Source organism: Acyrthosiphon pisum, chromosome X (assembly GCF_005508785.2).
Source record: "Acyrthosiphon pisum isolate AL4f chromosome X, pea_aphid_22Mar2018_4r6ur, whole genome shotgun sequence".
Taxonomy (NCBI): Eukaryota; Metazoa; Arthropoda; class Insecta; order Hemiptera; family Aphididae; genus Acyrthosiphon; species Acyrthosiphon pisum.
The window spans coordinates 34,256,831-34,278,370 of NC_042493.1; the positions used below are offsets into that span (position 1 = coordinate 34,256,831).

General features: G+C 29.6%; 1 protein-coding gene across 1 annotated transcript; it reads right to left on the bottom strand.

Annotated features, from left to right (window-relative positions):
* Positions 1 to 1,388: 1,388 nt before the first annotated feature.
* Positions 1,389 to 3,089, bottom strand: LOC100571485. Its single transcript, XM_003244486.4, has 2 exons — positions 2,479 to 3,089; positions 1,389 to 2,100 (listed from the first exon to the last, which is right to left on the bottom strand). The coding sequence occupies exons 1-2, from the start codon at positions 2,833 to 2,835 to the stop codon at positions 1,432 to 1,434; spliced, it is 1,026 nt and encodes a 341-aa protein (XP_003244534.1). The 5' UTR covers positions 2,836 to 3,089; the 3' UTR covers positions 1,389 to 1,431.
* Positions 3,090 to 21,540: the final 18,451 nt, after the last annotated feature.

A 21,540-nucleotide genomic window follows, 5' to 3' on the forward strand; every position in this document is an offset into this window, starting at 1 on the left:
AAACATTTCAAACTGTTGTGAACAGTAAATAGGTATCATGCCATTTTATAGTATTCCAATATTAATATTATTATTTTACACTTATGACGATGCAATGTTAGTAAACAGTAGGTAGTGGGTATTTGTGTTGGAATAATAGCCGTCCCTACAAATGGGTAAATCGCAATTATTTAACTAATTTATTTGTAATCCAAGTATCCAAAAATCTCAATTGAATATAATATTTTGCTGTCCATAGTCCGATACCTGTCTGTTGTCTTTTTATCACGTACGAAAAACTAATTTATATATTTATAATAATATTCTGTGAACAACCATGAACTATTAATGGTATCCTCAATGTAAGTCTATGGGTAGCTAAATTTAAAATTTAAATTTACTTTAAAATTGCCAGTACCAACCAAACCCCTTATACGAAGCGGATATATATTTTCTTTATTGAAATATATACAGGAATACATTTATTCTGTATGAACAACAATGCATACAACTGATATTCATATTTATTACCTAATCATAAATTGGTTACCTATTATAACATCCGTGATAAGGTGATTGACATTTTTCAAAAATGTTTAACGTAAATAGTATTTAAGTAATTCTATAGTATATAATATAATAAATATTAAGACAATATTTTGAATTTATTTATATAAATTAATAGGTAATACGATGACGTGAAACTTAGTCTAAGGGCTAAGACTTTAGAAAGCTAGAATAAAATTGGGTAGGTATTTAACATCATTGTACAACTATTTAAAAACATAAAAATGGATAGTAAATGGGACATCAGATATATATTAATAACAATATAATTAAATATATTGATAAGAAAAATTATAATATATTTAATATTATCATAAACGACACAGATATTCTTAGTAGACTTTTATTAGGCTTTTCGTCAAATGATTTAGTAATGATCTAAAATCCAAATTGTATTACTATACTTGTTGATATGTACAAGTCGGTTTTTTTTTTTTTTTTCGTAACATTGAGAACCGCAGGGGGGACTGCGTTGCCATTACGTCCCCTGTTATTAGCATTACATCCCCTGTTTGCATTATTTCTCCTAACAAGTAGGATATTGTGTTATATATTATACTATAACCAGATAACCTATTAAATCATAATAATGGTACAAAAGCTTTATAGCAACTGAATTAGGTTCGTGTACTTAATACTGTAACCAATATAGGCCCCTAATATTATATTGACTATTTCCGTAACCACTTGATTTTGAATGATTAAACCTTCCAGATTTAGACAGGAAAGGACTTCGTAATAATACTGTCTATGTACAAATTGTATAATTATAGTATTATTATTAAGACTATCATAATACATAATTTTTATACCTAAATTATAAAATTATTATTATTCGTTAATAATTTAAAAAACATTTATTTAATTCGCTGTTTATATTATTGTTTAGGTGATATTAAAAGGCATTTTCTTTTTGAAAATAGTACTAATTAAATCCCGTAATTCATTGTTTTTTTGTTGTTCAGCTTCGAGCCGTTTCTCCAAAGATATTTTGTGAATGTTTTCAGAATCATAGCTGGATAAAATGTTCAACAAATCTTTCTTCTCCTTCTGAAGTTGAGCGATACTATTTTCAGCTATCTTCATGCGCCTCTTACTTTGGGCCAACTCCATACTAAGAGCACTTATCTTGCTACTGTGGTTCGATGGTGGAGGTTTCTTGAATTTCTCATTTAATTTTCTGTCTAATACGATGCCGATTTTTTCCATATACTCTTTGGAAGTGGCAAGGAGTTCCGATCCGATTAGTTCATGATCATCGCCAGCTATTTTTAACACCGAATTAACATGAACCTTTACGTCCTCGAGATTTTTAAATTTACGATTGTCCATAATTTGTAATAAACATTGGTAGTAAGCATTGTTGATGCTGACCACTGAAACAATATTTTGCCAAAAACTTTTTCCCATAGTGGTAAGAATTGTATCTAATTCCAGCGTTCCAGTTTTGAAATCAATGTTTTCGGAGTTTAACACATGTTTTTCTATTTCTAGTGGTTTCTGATTATTTACTAAAATGTCGGCATTCATAACTTCAAACACATGATTTTTCACCTAAAAATGTTGAATGAGAAAATGGTTTTAAAAACAATACTAAAATAAAAATAGTGATTTAAATAATATCGTTAAAAATATACATTTTAAAATCCAATACATATAATTTATGTAAAACCCAAAATAATAATAATAATCTTTATTTTGTTTTGAAATTATATATAAATTTCATTATAATACATTAGATTTATATAAATACATATGTAATAAAAATAACATCAGCTAACAATCTTAATTAATTAAAGATTTTGATTGATTCATAATAACATCTTGCCATCTTGTTATTTAATATCTACTTTATAGTTCAATATGATTATTAAATATTATTATTGTGATTTATTGTATTCGCGTCGTTAAATTTAAATAATATAATCTTACGAAACTTTCGACGTTTTCCACCTGTTTCGAGTCACCGTCCATTTGTATACAATCGTTGTACGAAGCATACAAATTTTGGCAAGCATTGACAAATGATTTCTTTTTAGTGTTGAAGTCATTAACTTTAGCTTTTAGTAATTTGTCTTGAAACGACCTGTGCTTGTCGATCAGAGCTTTTACCGTCGAACGTCTTACAGTAGGTGTCTGCAGGATTTCTTGCTCACGAATATTGCAACTTTTATAAGACCCATGTGAATCCTGGTCGGATGCAACTAATATAGGTGATGTCAGTTCAATGCGAGGCAACGATTTTGTTCTTATGATCGTCGCATTAGGTTCAAGTCCCGACATGGCCATAATAATAGGTAATTCCTGCTCGTAGACTGCAGACGGTTCGTTGTAAACGGTTTTGTAGCAATCTTCCTCGCAGGACGAGTATCTATATTTATTTACGTAAATAATTGTATAATGTCAATAAAATAATATAAAAACAAAATGAAATAAAAAGTGTCCAAATTTCAAACTTTCGTGCAATAAAACAACACACGCTGTAGGTATGGTAATTAATAATTGTATAATTATAATTATATCGGTACGTTGTATACAAGTATTATTACATTATATTATTAAGGTTATTTTATCAAAAAACACGCGATTCTCTCGCGTACATATTATTATTATAACGATGAATTATCGACAACCTAGCCAGCAGCACTGTTTGTACTTACAAAATTTCCGGTAGGAACGGATAACTCCCAATATTAATAAATAATTATTATTGACACCAAAAATATTTGTGGTGTAATAATTGACTGTTGTACAGTATATATTATTTTCACGTATAGGATTATAATATTATAATAAACTTCAATAATAATCACGTGAGACTGTCTAGAGAGTGATATTAAAATGTCCAAACTCAATAATATTCAACCTATGAAGGAACAATATTATGTTATTTTATATAATGATTTTTATAGTTGGTACCTACTGGTATACATACATGGTATACCTACTCTTGGTCGGGAATACACCAAAGTATACGATTTTTAATCCAGTTGCTTTTTATTTTAAGTTTTATCAAAATTCCAGATCGTTGGATTTTTGTACTGTCTATAAAACCGTATTAAATCATAGACATATTAATAAATGGACTGCACTTTCCTCCTAATCAAGTGTTTAATCATTATCTTTATCTACAATATTACTGATCAGTTATAACGTCTTAATAAGTGTATAGGTACCTATAACTGTTAAGTGTTAATATTGTTAATTAAAAATAGTAACCTAGTTTAGGTCGCATTTTAATATTACCGAACTTATAAGTGTGTTTTACTCAGGGCTTGCCGACGTTATAATAACGTTATATTTGACAGTAAAACGATTGACATTTCAAATTGTTAAACGTTATTGTAACGGAAAGCGATAATCAAAAATAATTAAATATCTACCGCAAAACAAAACATAACGATTAACAAATTATATTATACATCATTATACAACGCAAAACATAATTTATAGAATATCATTGAATGAAAAATAACTCAAAAAGAAATATTTTAAAATCTATTTATTTAAAAGTCTATAATTGGTTTCGTATAAACATTTATTTCATGCAATCAACCTCGAATTATTATATTATATTCCCTATCCGGGCCATTACCTACCCGCGTTAGTTATTATTTTTAAATTTAATAGATATCAACACTATTTTAAAATAACGATAAACGCAAAACATGGATAACGTTTTAAACGTTTTTTATGTTATTAGATTTAAAAGTGAACAGAGCATTGACAAAGTAGCATTAAAAGGCTATATTTACATATTTTAAAAGTCTGGTATGAAGAAATTAAAAGATACGCCAAGTGAGAATTTTCAGACCAATGGCTAAATTTAGGTAAAGGACGTTTATATTTTTGCGACGTGAAAATAAATATTAAAGAAACAGATCATAATCATGTATTAGATTCAGCAAAAGTTGAAGTTAACAATGTGATTAGCCAATTAAAATAAATGTCTACCAAACACCTGAATTGATCACGAGCATTTCCATAGGATCACATCATTAAGTAGGTAATAGAGTAACATTAAGTAACTAAATCTTAGCTTTCTTTTCGACTTTCCTCGTATTATATTTTGTATAATAGGTACACGGGTAACAAAATATGTACTTATAAATTACGTATTTGAAATTTTAAAACCACAAAAGTGTTTGCCCCATTGTCGAGTATCAAACTCGTCGTCATACGTACGCACGGTATGTAAAAATAAGTAATGTTTAAGACGTGCAGTTTATTATTGCAGATTATTTATTTATAATTATAATTAATTATTATTCATTTACATTTAGTTTAATATTTTTAATTTTATGATTTAATTAATTTTGTTAACATTTTTTTATCATATTTAAATATACAATTGTATACTATTTTATTTATTAGAATATAATAATATACCTAATTATAATTTTAATAAAAACAAATATTGCACTCGCATTGAATTGCTCGCGTAATAAGTAGTCCGGTAGTGAAATATACTACTAAAATACAATATCAGCATTATATTACGATGGTATAAACCTATTTATATTTACTTTATCATTTTTCGGACAAACCACTTATAGCAAACGAAACATAATATAGACACTTAGAAACCAATACGGTCCATACCAGATTGTGCCGAGATTTGTGGGTATACTTACTATACACACTAGCGGTAGATACTTAATACCTCGCCCTATATAATATATATGTCTATTTCACCTACGTCGTTAACTGTATAACACAATTATTGTGTTAGGATTGTATATCCTTTGATCGTCACTATGCGCACCCGATAAAATTACCCGAAGTATATACAATATATATATTATATTTACCCTATATACTATAGGGTGTGGGAATATCCGGAAAGGGTTGGCTCGCCGTTTCGTTTTTCGCACACCCACACACGGCGGTATACAATATAATATAATGCACCCGGTTCGTCTCTCCATTCTTTCGCGACACACATTTTGGGGAACCGCGTGTTATTGACACAAAAAAAAAATATATATAATATGAAATACTCAAAACCCGACGAAACCGTCACAAAACACGGAACGATATGAAATGTAACATATTCTCACGGAAATCGTCCGTTTGAAAAGGTTAAAATCCTGTGCAAACCACCGTATTTCATGTATATGCGGCGGGCGTGGGAACGTCGCCGATGCGGCTGCAGATATTATACATTATTATTATTGCGAGCAGTGTTATATTATTATTATAGAGATACAGTCGGGTGATCGATATTATTGTAATGTATATCAGTCATGATGTATATACAGGTTATACCTACCCATACCGGTGAAATATGCGTTATTTATTATTGCCGACGTCTTGCTCATCGATTAACGGCTGCATAATAATATAATAATATATGCAGCGATCCGCATAAACGGTTTTATTCTCGTGGTCAGGTTATATTATATATTTTAGGAGTTGGTCTGTGATGATTTATTATTTTCGCCGCGAAATAAAAACGTAGTATTTTATAACCTACATGGGAAATCGAAAATAATACGTACAAACATAATCGATTCCGACAAAAGTAAAAGTCATCTCATGTTCGTTTCAAAACTTCTGCGGCAGTGTATAAAGATGCTAATGATTTTTACTCCTTATAAGGCGCACGCAGGTACCAATCGATGTAATAATAATATAATACATATATATATATATGTATTATATATTATACTATTATGTGTGTGTGTATTGTATACACGATAATATAATGGGTTTTCGTTACGTTTATTACACGCGATAAAAATCTGACCCTTATAATATATATTTTTTTTTCAACCCCAAAAAACAATATAGGCAGGTAGCAATGATTTATTGCATTTTTATACTTAGGTACTTTTTAATCGAAATGCTTTTTTCATCCCTTTTATATAGGTTTAATAGTCGAACGTAATTGAACAATATATAGCTATAGGTAAGTATAGGCATACCTCCGATGTATATTATAGTGAGCACGTAATATTATTTAGAACTCGTGAAAACGGTACGTGTACCTGCCTACCTATACCGTTCGTTCGAACTAAAATTATGAAATTAAACGGCTTTCGCGTAATATATTTTGTTAATCGTTTCATTTTCCATTGCATAATAAGCAGGTACTCAACAACAGTATTGACTATTAGCTATATAACAATAATATATACAGAGTGATTTACTTAACTTGCTCACTCCCTTTTAGTTCATCAATAATTCAGTTATGCAGGATTTTCAAAAATACTTAAAATTATGTAGTACCTAGTACTCTCCCATGAAGATGCAAACACTAGGTTTGTCAAACGAGAACCTTACTTGTCTACCTAATTATCGGTTAATTTTTCTGAATATTTTGACGCATCAAAATCAAAATTCGAAAGAGTAGTTTTTGATTACTTAACTTCGTGTACCAAGCATAATGAGTTTCATTATTAATAATTTGTAAAATTGGTCGATGTATATAATAAATACTAAATCCAATGTTATATCTATTTTATATTTCTGTAAAACCATTTTTAAGGACTAATATATTATATCCATACTATAACTGAAAACTACTCGTTCAATTTTGGAAAAATATAAAATTATCCACTAAGTAAATAATTTACAGTTGTTAAAAAGGGGGATTCTCATTTGAAAAACAGAAGTTTGTATCATTGCGAGAAATTCCTTAAATAGTACTAACAATTTATAGAGTTTAAAGACGTGGTATTTAAAGTTTGAGTGTATTTAAAAATTCCAAAAATCAGGATTAGAATAAATTAATAATTATTGAAGGAAAATACGGGGGTGAGCATACTTGTTGAATCACTCTGTATATCATAATATTATTAGGTAGGTACCTAATTGTAAAACGTAAAAATTGAGTGTGAACATTAAACGTTGTACAAGATAATATAAAAACATATAATATGCCTGCGTAAAGTGTAATAGTATACCTCTAAACAGACAATTTTCTTCTATTCGTATTACTACTGTAATTTTACATTGTTTTGTTCATATTTTTAATTATTCTTCAAGTCCTAAGGCTGAGATAAGGTCACCTGGTCACGTATACATATGTCAAATATCAATATATAATATAACGCAATATTCCTGTAATAACAGGTACTCGAGTATTATAGGTGCGTAAACTAATTATTTATATTATAATATTATTATGGTCAAATATTATATTATTGCCGTAGACACTATTTAATCTGTGAGTGGCTTATTAGTAATTACATATCTGGCTACTTAATAATTATATTGTTGTTTCAATAACTTTTCGGTTGAATGGATAACAGCGCAGTCATTAGCAAGTATTTAAATGTTTTTATTTTTTTACAGCTATAGCTGGTTCGACAATAATTGTCTGTATGCTTACAGTGTTTATTTGTCATGGTAAGTCTATTACACATTTGTAAATTTAATCCGAGATAAGAAGATAACTATGAACGCATAATATCGTAAAATATACTAAATAATTATCATTATTAAATGATTCAAAGTGTTCACATGTCGAAACAGTGGCAATTTTTTAGTAATATACCGATTAACGTCTTCTGCATATAAGGTCTATTATTGCGTATTTGCGTTACACATTAGGTACCTACACATTGCAGCGATTAGATTACCAGTTTTTTAATTTACTATTTTAACATATTTTTTGGCCGCGATAAATCACAATTAAACACATCCTGGACGAGTGTCGAAAACACAAAGGGAAAAAAAACTATACAAGCGATTGATCGGTCCATTCCACGGCATCCTATATAGCACCCTGTATGGGTGTATAATATATAAGTAGAAGTTACCAATAACATATTTTAAAACGATCAAAATTATAAATTAATTAATATGGAAAAATATATTTTTTTTAGAAAAAAAAGTAAATAACCGATCGCTTTCATCTGCAGTTTATTATATAGATAATGAGTCATGACCGTTGTCGATAAGATGAAAAAAAAAGTAGGTAGCTGGTAAGTTTAAATCCCGTCTCAAAAAATAATCATAATACAAATAATAAATATAACAAATAATGAAATATGTTATTATATTATATTATTATTGTAACGATTTCGCTTTTCCGAGTACCTTCTGCTGTCCCTCGGTGAATTGTTACACACACACACACACACATATATATATATATATTATATTGTATAAAATATATTTTATTGGACAATGATGGTCAGTTGAGACGCAAACATTTCGTTAATACACCATCTGGTATCTCGCTGAACAATGCCAAAATAATTATTATGATGTAGGCGCCATACACTACGAGAATTCCGTAAAAACAAAAATTAATATTATATAGGAGACTAATTTGATAATCTTTATCAAATTATAAAAATCCATCTTTTTGCTATACAATATTAAAATAATACATATTATTATTATAACTTGTAAAAAATCATCTAGCATCGATATCGTGCCATCACCGCATCGAGTAGTACCTAGTTATTGAATAATAGCTGGTAATATATTATAATAAAATAATTGTTATTTTTTATAGCTATTGAAATATTAGCAATGTTGTGTCGTCTCCCTTTGATATATTAATACATTAGGCAAATAATAACCTATCCTAAAACGTGTGTAAAAATAACTAAAAATACATAATTCAAAAGGATATAATTTGTAATCATACCGAGCCTAAGTAATAAGACCTGCGAATTAATAACAAACAGAGAAGTCATTTTTTGCGACACGGAGTACTGTTATATTATAACATTATCTTAGTGTCGATATGAACAATGGTAGGTACATTTCTTTTTGAAAACTATATGAGAAACATGCTTTGGCCAGGGCGTAAAATATAATTATGTGCAGTGTGACACACTTTCTGTAATATATGTTTATATAAAAAGAAATATATGCGAAATTGCCTAATGTGTAGTTTGAAATCAAAATGTGTGCAGTATTGCAAAATAAGTGACAGTATTATGAAAATTCCTTATTTTAAAATTTTAAAATTGTTATTATACGTGATTCAAATAATATTAATCGTAGAAACTGGAAATATTCTATCATATTAGGTACTGAAATAATAATTATTTGTAATCGATGACATTTTCAAAATATTTAGACTAATTTCAAGCTCTTTACACATGGGTCATACGTTATAACTATTGTAAATTATTAACATTAATACATGTTATAATTGTTAATAAATTATATTATGCTATGGATACAATAGTATGTACCCAACATGTACAATATATATATTATATATGAACATTTTTGTCAAAAATTTGTTCAACGCCTGCTTATTGCTGAATATAGTAGAAAAATAAAAAATTAATAGTAAATAAAATTTTAAAACATCATTATAAATAGAGGTCGCCACTCCGTAGGTATCATACACAGAATCGATTTTCATACATAGGTAGGTATGCAATGATTTATTATTCAATTGTAATTTAACACATTCATTAAAGTGACCTACTCAATGACGAGGTACACTCGAAACTTATTGTACGTCTGTAACTATTGAGCAGAGAGACTTACCCGTTTATCTGCTTATTATCTTATATTATTATGCTCATGTGGAAATAGCATAATATAGGTACACGATGGCAGTGAGGAGAGGGTAGAGCCCCCGACAGCAACACGTGGCCCAACGCATACGAAACAAATAACTAAATTCTTTGACGTCTGCTTTTGGCGCCAACACGCATTTCAATCATCATCGATATAGTCCATACAATAGTCAATAATAATAATATGATTGTAAATATTATTGAATAGTTTATCTGCAGTATTCATTTGGTAAAGACCTGAACTACAACAGGTATTGAAAACATTACATTAGTGCACACTGCAGCTGTTATATACCTTACTGTTTATACCCAGAAAAATAATGTCAAATATTATTTTCCGGGCAGCAGATGGACCGTTGTTTCCGTCGTTATGTGTACCTACCTATATATTACACGAATCGAGTATTATCATTATATTATTATTACTGTCGTAAATCCGTGAGGACACGATTTTGTGGGTATAGTAGTGGTTCACGTCTACGTGTCGACCGTACCACTGTATAAAATGTTATAATATACAGGGTGACTTACCGATTGTGCACACATTCTTATTTTCTTCAAGAATGCAGTTATTCAGAATATGGTTTTTGAAATTTTTAAATATACTTATAGACCATATTTACAACTGTTTATAAGTATATTATCCTAAGAATAAACAGTTAAATAACCGAAAAATCATTTGATTGAATTTTGAATTAGTTGTATCAACATTTTTTAAAAAGTTATTCACTAAAATAAACTAAATAATTTACAGAAGGTACCTATAGTAAAGGGAGATACCTGTTCGTTTTTAAAACAGAAGTTTGTATCACCCAGCGCACTCTATAAGTAGTATTTGAAAATATGGTCTGTAAATATATTATACTTTTTAAAAATTCAAAAAAAATCAAAATTTGAATAAATTCATTAATAAAGGAAAAATGTGAGTGACCATGATTGGTGAATCACCCTATATATATATTTATTATCGTCGTATACGGTTGTGCAGTGGACACAATATGGTCTGTCGACGACGACTTTCTCCTGATCCCCAGACTGTCTGTATTATATTTTGTGTATGCGCACGACTACAATACCATGGTCATTCCAGACTTATAAATTTAAAGTGTTTTTATATTTTGTACAAATTTTTCACCCGCGCAGAGTTTACGTCGCTGGAACTTGGGATGGACGACAATACAAATTGTCATGACATTATTGTAACACGTATTTGGGCTTACGCGTGGTATACTATAATGTTTTATTGACAATACTATTGTTCATCAGATTTGTCTATCATGTACCTAGTAAGTCTTTTCTTCGATTTTTTTTTTTTTTTGGGTGGGGGTTACTCGTATTGGACTCCGGTACAGTGCGCACACATTAAAACATTTAGGTATCTATACATTATAATAATATAACTAGGTTGTTATAATAATGTAATATTGTTTTAGCAGTAATTTTTTAATTAAAAATGTGATGTCTGGGGTCATTTATGCTATAACAGTGCGTACTAATAATATTACTGCTACAATAGCAGTTTTAAAAAATTCACATTTTGTGGTTGGTTTTGTAGAAAAATAATTAAGTGAAGAGTCCCTTAACATGTTAAATAATTATTTTAAAGTTTAATCATTTATTCATATTATTACATAATGTGCAGTAATGGATGGTACCTCAGTATAAATATTACAAATTTATAAAGTTAAATGTATAGTATATACATATTATACTATAAGCTATTATACACTTGTTTATAATTGTATCATGTGTACAGATTTTTAAGTTATTTGAAGCAAAAAAAAGCATATTTTACCAGTTTGCGGATTTAGTTGTAATAAATATAAAGGGGGTTGTTTTTTTATTCTCCCAATAATAATATTATAAATTATCAATAAATCATTGAATTGTGGATGTTCAAAATCATCAAATCGACTGAATGTGCATCAACGATATTTTCAAAATCTAAAACCCCAACTTTTGAGATTCAAATATAGAGTCTTAACTACATATTTTATACTTTTATATCTTCTTAGTACGTGCAGAGGACACTGCAAATACTTGAAACAATTGAAACATTACAGACCTACACAACATTATTTTGAAACTAAAATTACAAAATATATTTAAATCTTAGTGCAATTCTGTTATTTGAGTCTCAACGTGTGTTTATATATTACACGCAATTATAATCAATAACCTAAACGGTTGGAATGTGTTAATTTCCATTAGGTTATTGCGCTCTAAAACGATCTGTTCTGTGTGGACTCTGCGTGGCTCATTTTTTCTTCAATGGGTACTGAAATAATATTTCTTTGAGAAAAAGTCGATGCAATCCGCTATGACGCATAATATTATTATCGCATGCTTAACGGCGTTTAACGCCTATAGGTACCTATATGGAACACGTGTGTTTATGTTGTTCAAAACCGACACGAGCCGCTACATTAATGTCCTCGAAAATGTCATTCGATTTATATATTATTTTTTTATGGTCGCTTTTCGTAGCACTATATTATTATAATCGCAGACGCCGCACAGTCATGATTGTGTATATGACCGATATCAACGTGTTTTCGTTAGTGCACGTGTTCGCCGGCTGCTGACTGAGATAAAATATAGAAACATCGGCGTGGCATCTCGACGCAACAATAACAATTATCTATATTATTATTATAATGCCATGTGCGCCATACCATGAATAATACACGAGAATGTGTATAATATTATTATTATATGTATAGGTACAAAGGTGTGGGCAAGTCCGTGAAAACAATTAACTCGAGTTAAGTGAACATACAAGATCGTTATACCTATAGTTAAAGTGAACAAATATTAAATTTAATTCGCGCCAAGTTTAAAATTGACATGGAGAAATATATTAATAACAGCTTACTTCGGCTTGAAACAAATTAATCTACTTTTTAATAAATTGCTATACGTAGTTCACATAAAGAGTGATTGACGCGTGTTCTTTTTAATAATTTCTTCGACTATTATAATAAAAATATACAGTTTTATTGCATTTTTATAATTTTATCATAATGTGCACTGCAACTGCATCGTGTATCCTGCATTTCTACTATCTATACATAAATTAATTTGTATAATTATTAAATTATACACATCTCAAATGATAATTTAATAAATATTCGTTTTTCATATCAAAAATATATTTAATATAACTTAATAACATTAAAACAATACAGTTTGTAATTTAATAATTTTATAAATATATGGAATCACTTATAGTTTATAAAATAATATAATATTAATTAATATCTATAATAGGTACATTTTACAATAATACATTTTTTTTTAAATTTTACTTGTTAAATTATTTTTTATCGACTTATAAAACCTATGATATTTTAACAGTACATTAAACTAGTTAAGCTCTTTAGTTAAACTTACTAGTTGATACCCATTGTTGATAAATATATAAAAAAATAACCATTTATAAAAGGGGACAGCAACATTCATTGCGCGTCGGGTGCCACCACAACCGAGTGGGTGTCGTGTTATCATGACGCACATTATAATGATTATATTATTATTATTTTGAGCTACTATATTATTATTATTATTATTATTATTGTCGCGTTATTCGAAAGATAATCCCTGAAGGACGATTCAACTGGTTCCGAGAAATCCATTCAGGTATGTACGCTATTTTTCGAGCTCCCGTGTTTACGAAAATAATAATTGAGAGCAGGAAAGGTGCATATTTCAGCATCATGGAATTATAACAGAATTTTACGTATAATATAATATTATTATACAGAATGTGCCACGGTATTTATCTCGGACGAAAATGATACGTAATAAGAAGTCCTCTATAAGAAGTTACACTACACGTAATACGAGGGGGGGGGGAGGCAGGGAATTCCATTCGTTTTAAACAACGCGTGTCGACATATTTTGGAAATTATTTAGAATAATGACAGTTATTATGCTGTAAATTGTATAAATACTCGTTACTGCGTGTATATGGGAGGCGCCTGCTTGAATATTATAATAAAAACCCAAAATTAATTTAATACGAAATCGTCTTTCGGTTTACTTCATCATTTTTACTTTCGTAATTTTTTGGTACCTATAGGTACTATATTATATTATTATACATTTATACTTTGATGCTTCAAAAGTTCTCAGACTGCGATTTGCGAAAATCCACGTGGTGGAAAGGACAAAATTAAACTATATAGATACAACAGCTAGGAATACATTAAACAAGTTAGAAAAGCTCACTCTGCGAACGTCTTAACTTCCCTGTTACCAAACCTATTTTAATACAATGCAATAAATTATAATTTCATATCTATTATAAAATTTAAAAATAATAATTTGACAACCTTAACATTTTAATACCTATTTTTTTTAATTTGGGCTAGTAAAAATGTACTTTGAGATTAGAACCGTTATGAAATCAAAAACAATCGTACTATGGATTAGTAACTAACTTAAGGACAGGAGTGGACTGGCTAGGGTGGTGGGTGAGCGATCCCCGCCTGGGCCTAGCAAAAATTTGGGCTGCTTAAATACATTTGGGCCGATAACTTAAAAATATTTTATTATTAGCCCAAAATTGGGCCGAATTTTCTGTTTTCCCGGGGTCTATTTTTATTCCCAGTTCGTTCCTGCGTATGGACGACGGACACAGCGGGAATAAAATATAAGGTGATCTAAACTATTATGTAACTATATGTCTGTATAATATGTGAAAAGTAAATTAAAAAGTTTGAGAACCTCTGCAGCTTTAATGTATATAATATGGAATCGATTACACGAACACCAATATATTATACTTCTCTAGTTCTATATCAGATCTTAAGTAAATTCGTCGACATATAATATGCTTAGGTAGTCACAAATTTATCATTTTTAAAACCTAGTTTTGTTTTTATTTTTGCTACATTAAAATAATGTAAGAACAAATAATTATTGATGTTTAGTGTGTCGAAAACTCTGATAAGAAGTAAAAATATTGCATGGAATTACAAAAATATGAAAAAAGTTCTATGTATATCATATCATTTAGTTGGAAGATTGAAAAGGTTCTATACACAGACCTTTTTTATTCTTGTACACTTTTTTTCCAGTTTTTTGGGTTTTATAAAATGTGTGGATGTCTAATACTTAATATTAACAATGTATCTGACAATAATTGTATTTGTTTAATCATTAAAATTATGGTTATATTCATAGGATAGCCTGAAAAAAAATATTGGGTATTAAATAGTTAAGAATCGCTCTTCTGAACAATTGGATATTGTGACATAGAACCTTTTCACTCCTAACCCAATATTATGGCATAGTATGTAGTGTAGTGGTATACGGCGCGACTAAAAAAGTTTGAAAAGCTCTACACTTTAATGGAATCGATTACACAAACCTATACTTCTACCTACCTATATCAGATTTTGAAAATCATTTTAAATAAATACGTCTATATATCATGTGTTTAATATTATGTAGGTAGTCACGACAAAAACTGCACGTGCATGCGTTTCCGTGACACCGATATAGCTGTACTTTCAGTATTACCCTCGTCAGCAGTAGCTCAACAAAATCAATACACATAATTAGATTATATAATGCGATCATTGTGTATAAACACTATAAACACTGTTAAACATTATAATAGCTAATATATTGTAAGTATTTTTTTTTTTTTTTATTATTACAGTGACGATGACCTAACGGCAGCACTAAATGAGTGCGGATAACCGTGGTCGCGGTCAAGGCGATGATGTTATTACGAACTATATCGCGGTAGGTACTTACAAGTTACAGTTAACTATAATATTATTGAGCATTACATTTTTTTTTTATGTACACAAAAATCAATACTAGGTTTATTATCTTTATAACGAGTTGCATTTTTACAACTCTTTTTAGCATTATGAACCAATATGTTATATAACTTATAGGTATAATATGTATCGGTAGTCTATATACCTACTATAGTACTATGTATGTTATAGGAACAATAATATTATGTATTACCTAAATTATAAGTCAATAGATTATATAGATAGCTTAAAGTATTGTAAGTCGATACTGTTTTTTTTTGCAACTTTATATGTGTACACTTTTATTTTTGTGTAGTAAATTTCTATGTATTTTATTTTTTAACTTAAATGCAAATTCACAAAGATTTTGCAGATGTTCATAAATTAAATCATATTTTTGTGACGGTTAAAAAAAATTGCATTTTTTCAACAGACATTATGTGCCGAATGTACCTATATCTGGTAGATATATAATAATATATCAGCATTGGACATGGGGCACATATTAGAAATAAACGAGCTCAGCAAAATGTTTTGAATCGCTTCATCTGAAGCACTCGACAACTTAAATTCCTCATTAATTTTAAGATAAATCCATAGTTAAAGACGTAAAACAAAAAAAAAGTTGCATTGAACGTCTAGACTATATTATATAGCGAGATTGGCGAGACTCTACTGTAAGTATAGGTATTATATAAATAAAAATATAAAATAAAATTATTAATACTCAATTTAATCATAATATTATTATTATAATGTTTTCTGCTGTGCATGCTGTTGTTGTTGTTGTTGTTTTTGTACACCACGACTTCACGATTTATCGTTTTTTCGTATTCCCGATATAGGTAATAATAACATAATCTTTTTTTTTCGTTTAACGATGTTATAATCGTTTCCCGATGGGTAACATTATACCAGCTACGCATGGTATGTTTGTACATTATCCCTTTTTTTTCGTGCACATAACAACCCCCCCACCCCTCCCCATGGCAAACATTATATCGAGTAACCCGGCGAAACCATCATATTATATACATAATGTACTGATGTAAAAGGTACATATGTACGCAGGGTGGGATGCGAAAAAAAAATCAGGTCGTCGGAGGCTTGGTCGGCGTACCCCATCTCATCCGCCCGCGACCAATATATATATATGTATATGTATACAATGTATAGTAATATATATATAATATTGTGTCTTATTCGCACCGGGTCTTCCATGGGAACCGGCTACCTGACTCTATCGTACCAGTTCTCATCGATCCTCAAAACACATGCGTGATTTAATAACACAATAACGCGATTGTGTGACGTTACGATCGATATAATATAAATATTATATATGTTATGAGTAGGGCTGGGAATGTTATGTCCTATAAAACCCTATAAAATGCCCTTAAAAAAATGGATTAATGCCCTAAGTTTCTGAATAATGAACTAAAAAATTGCAGATAAATTGTTATTGTTTTTAATAAAATGTAATATATTATGAGTGATAAAAAAAAGTGATTAAAATAATTTTTATATAGGCTTAACTTCAGGATTACTTTAGGCTAAATTTCAACTTGGATTTCTTTTAATCTAAAAAAACAATTATTTCCTTATATTATTCTAATCATTTTATATTATATTACCATTATATTCAGTTAACTATATTATACTCTGAACTATTACACTAAATCACCAGAGATTATTTAAGATTTTTGAAGAAAAACGATCTTTTGTTATCCCCCAGTAAATTTTTGTAGATAGAGAAACTCCTTTCAACGTCTACCTAAGTGATGGGTGAATATTAATTAAAAAATGCCAAATCATTTACAGTTATATAAAAACATAAACAATTATATAAAACTCGTGTTGGCGTGTAAAATCTTAAAATAAAATTTCAAGTTTGAATTTTGAACCCAATAACTCCAATAATGCCCTAAAAATTAAGAAAATGACATTAAAATCAAAACATGTCAAAAAATGCAAAATAAATGTTCTTATTCTCATTCAAAAGTACATGTTACGGATTTGTGACCAGGCGAGCATCGTACAGCAACCTCTGTAAAAAAAATTAAAAGTGCATCGAAATTCCCTAGTAATAAGCATAGTATTGTTTTTACTCGATATCTGCAGAGTTATATTTAATTCCCTTTCCGGAGACGAATGGAGACCAAATATAGGAAATGATTCAAAAATAATACCATATTTTTGAAAATCCAGATCTCCAATACAAAAAAGAAACTAAGTACTTATAATATATCGGCGCTCATAGGTGACTTTCTAAAGTTTAATCCAGTCGAGAGAGATATAATTTCTATACCCAATTGGCATAATCTGTCCACCCATGCCTATTTGAACGAAAGGTATCCGCACAACAATGTATGTAATATATAAAGGTAACTCGCGTGACAGAAGTTTTCATATCACGTTTTATTGTCAAATATATCGTTATAATAACGTTATGACTTATAATCATAACGTTATTATAACGTTGGCAAGCCTTGAGTAAAACACACTTAGTTCGATAACATTAAAATACGACCTAAACTAGGTTATAGGATTATTTCTAATTAACAATATTAACACTTAACGGTTATACACTTATTAAGTTATAACTGATTAATAATTGTAGATAAAGATAATAATTAGGTAGGTACCTAGGTACCCCTAATTATAGCTATAATTTAATACGGTTTTATTGACAGCACAAAAATATTGTACCAAAAAAAAATTGTAATATTTAATAATAATTATAATAATAATAATTTTTCTTAAACTCATTCTTATGTATTTTTATTCATCACTTAAGTTAATTTTAATAGATAGATAATTCACATAAAAAAGAAATATATATATTAAAATGTAGGTGGGTACATAAGTCATAAAGTAAAATAAAAAACGTAAGGCAATTGTAATTGTAGGTATACCGCATACATACACATACTTTGTGTATAAATGAATAATATTTGAAATAATAATAGAATATGTAAAAATCAAAATTAATATCATTATAATGCATTGCTCAATTTTTCATTTTATTAATAGTCTATTTAGATTATATAGTCTATTCATGTTTTATGTTCTACAATACTGCAGATGTGAGCTCGGTAAATTAATCAGATAAGTTCCAATGATTGAAATTGAAAGTGTGGCGCAGATTACAATATAATACCATATTTCGTTTTTGATCTTGGCGCTCATTTCAAAATTAATATTTAGATGTGGAAGTGAATGTACTTATATCAGTCGCGTGATTGACTAATTTAAAAGTACTAAAATTGGCGCAAAATGTCATCTTCCGTGTTAGGTAATATACCATTTTCTGACCATCTATACCAGCTAATAACGCGAGGAATATTAAATGCACGAATATATAAACTGAAGCTATTCAACAGCTACTGCACCCGAAACGCTTAAGTGGAACAAAAATATATATTCGGATATGGGGTTGATGTCGTTCGAGTATCTCAGGGGGGCCACATCGGACATTTGTGAAGATGACGTGTTGTACTGAAAAAATGTTGGTATGTACATTTTACCTAAAGTGTCACATCATGGTTCTTTCATTAAGTATAGATTTTCAAAGATGAACTATTATTTTTTAATCACCCTGTATATATTATATACACTACTATAGACCAGAGCCGGATAGAGAGTGAAAAGGGTTTTTGGGTAGATCGATCCCACACACACACACACACACACGTATACACACGTAGAAAAAAAAATATTAGTCAGTAGAATACGATACGTCTGAGAGGCGAGACCCATCGCTAAGATGCGTGTGTGTGTGTGTGTGTGTGTGTGTGTGTGTGTGTGTGTGTGTGTGTGTGTGTGTGTGTGTGTGTATGGGTGTGGGGTACACTCTGCCTGCCTGCGATCTATGCCGCGTGTCCTGTGCTCCGACACAAGCGAAAAATACTTTCCGCCGATTGTTGCGTAGTTGTGCACCGACATATGGTTATCGCGCGGAATATTGCAAGCCTTTATTTTCGGAGCATGGCATCATTATTATTATTAAATAAACTGCAGCAGTATAATATAATACGGCCGAGGTAAACTCCTTCGCCACATATTATCGAAAGTGATGATGATCGAAGAAAGGGATATATTATTACTATTATTGTTATTATTATATTGTCCTTAATGATGATGCGTTGCGCAGAATGTGTGTGGAGGCGTTTTCGGAGTTCGCCCGACAGACGTTTTTCTTACGGGTAGGCAGGTACCTGTCTTGCAGTATATATAAAGGTACATTGTATATAATTTTTTTAACTGGGCACACACGCCTGTCTGTCGAATGGGTTCGTGGTGCAAAAAAAGGATTGGGGCCCGTTAAAAAAAAAAAAAAAAACTGCCACCTGGTTTTCTTCTCGAATTACTATAGGTACCTATTCTTACTGCAATATCGCGGGTGGAAATCTTATTAATTTTTTGTTATTTTTGTTATCCGGCGGCAAGATCTTTTTTCGTGGTTCTATAAAGGTACGCACTTGGATATTCGTCCATCTACAACACGCGAAACGTACGAAAATCGGTGGAAAAAAATCATTAAAACGAATTATAATTTATAATAAAGACGCTTATTATATAATGGCCACTGGAATGAAAGTTGCCTGCGAATGGTTACTACTTATTATTATTATGATATTATTATACTTACCTCTATTGTACACGCCATTTAACTCGTCAGTCAAACGAATTATTCGTCATTTCAATATCATAACAATCAGCAGGTAACAATACGGACACGCGATAATAATGCATTATGTATATTATAATTTATAAACGCTTAAATTTATTTTGGTTCGAATTTATATTCAAATATGGATAGTCAAAAAATTATGCATTTTTTGCTTTTGTTGCTATACACTATATTATTATTGTACAATAAAATTCAATTACATAGCATACCAAATATACAGCTTGGGTATTAAAAGACTGTTCAACATTTGTAGGCCTATAGTAGTTAAATACGTATGGTGTGGTGATATTGGTCAATTATCATTTGTTTTAACATAATAACTAATAGTTATAAATACATAATCGTAAATGGAGACATATTATACGATATTACTAAAATAAACTTACATGGTTATCAATATTATGTACATATTTCATATTGGAACATTCATGTCAGATACTATGTGAGAATAATAATTCAAATTTTTTAGTTTTCACATCTAAATCTACTATTGTATATTGAAAAGATAATCTTGACTAAGTGAAGCTAATATTACGAGGCATGCTATGCAATATGCTATGTTAATAACATAAAAAAGTAGAATTTAATGACGTCTGTGACATAATTATTTATAGTAAATATTCAAATAAATTATATTTGTGCAAAAATCTATTAGTTTTTTTTTATATTATGTTTCAAATGATATCTGCAGCATTGCACTAATAGCTACTACAATAATAATTTACAACGAATATAACATATTAAATACATACGAATACATATTATATAATATATTGTAATAGAAAAGGAGTTTAAAAAACCTAAACAATAAATTTTATTTGTATAGTGAAATCTATAAAAAAAGCCCTCCATATACACGTGAAGTAATTCGAGTTAACGACCAGGTGACAATCTTATTTTTTTTTTTTGCTCTAAGGTACCTATCTCTATATTATTCTGTTTGTGAACATCAGCTGAACCCGTTCGACTGAGGCGTGCCTGTGCCCCATTATGCACTGCAATCGAAAATGAAACGTGTCTGGCAAACACT

What these genes read in the sequence shown, in the direction of transcription:
- LOC100571485 (XM_003244486.4), bottom strand. Translation starts at nt 2,835, where the DNA reads ATGGCCATGTCGGGACTTGAACCTAATGCGACGATCATAAGAACAAAA. An exon ending in TGGAAAACGTCGAAAGTTTC is followed by an intron (nt 2,101 to 2,478) that starts GTAAGATTATAT and finishes CAACATTTTTAG; the next exon opens with GTGAAAAATCATGTGTTTGA.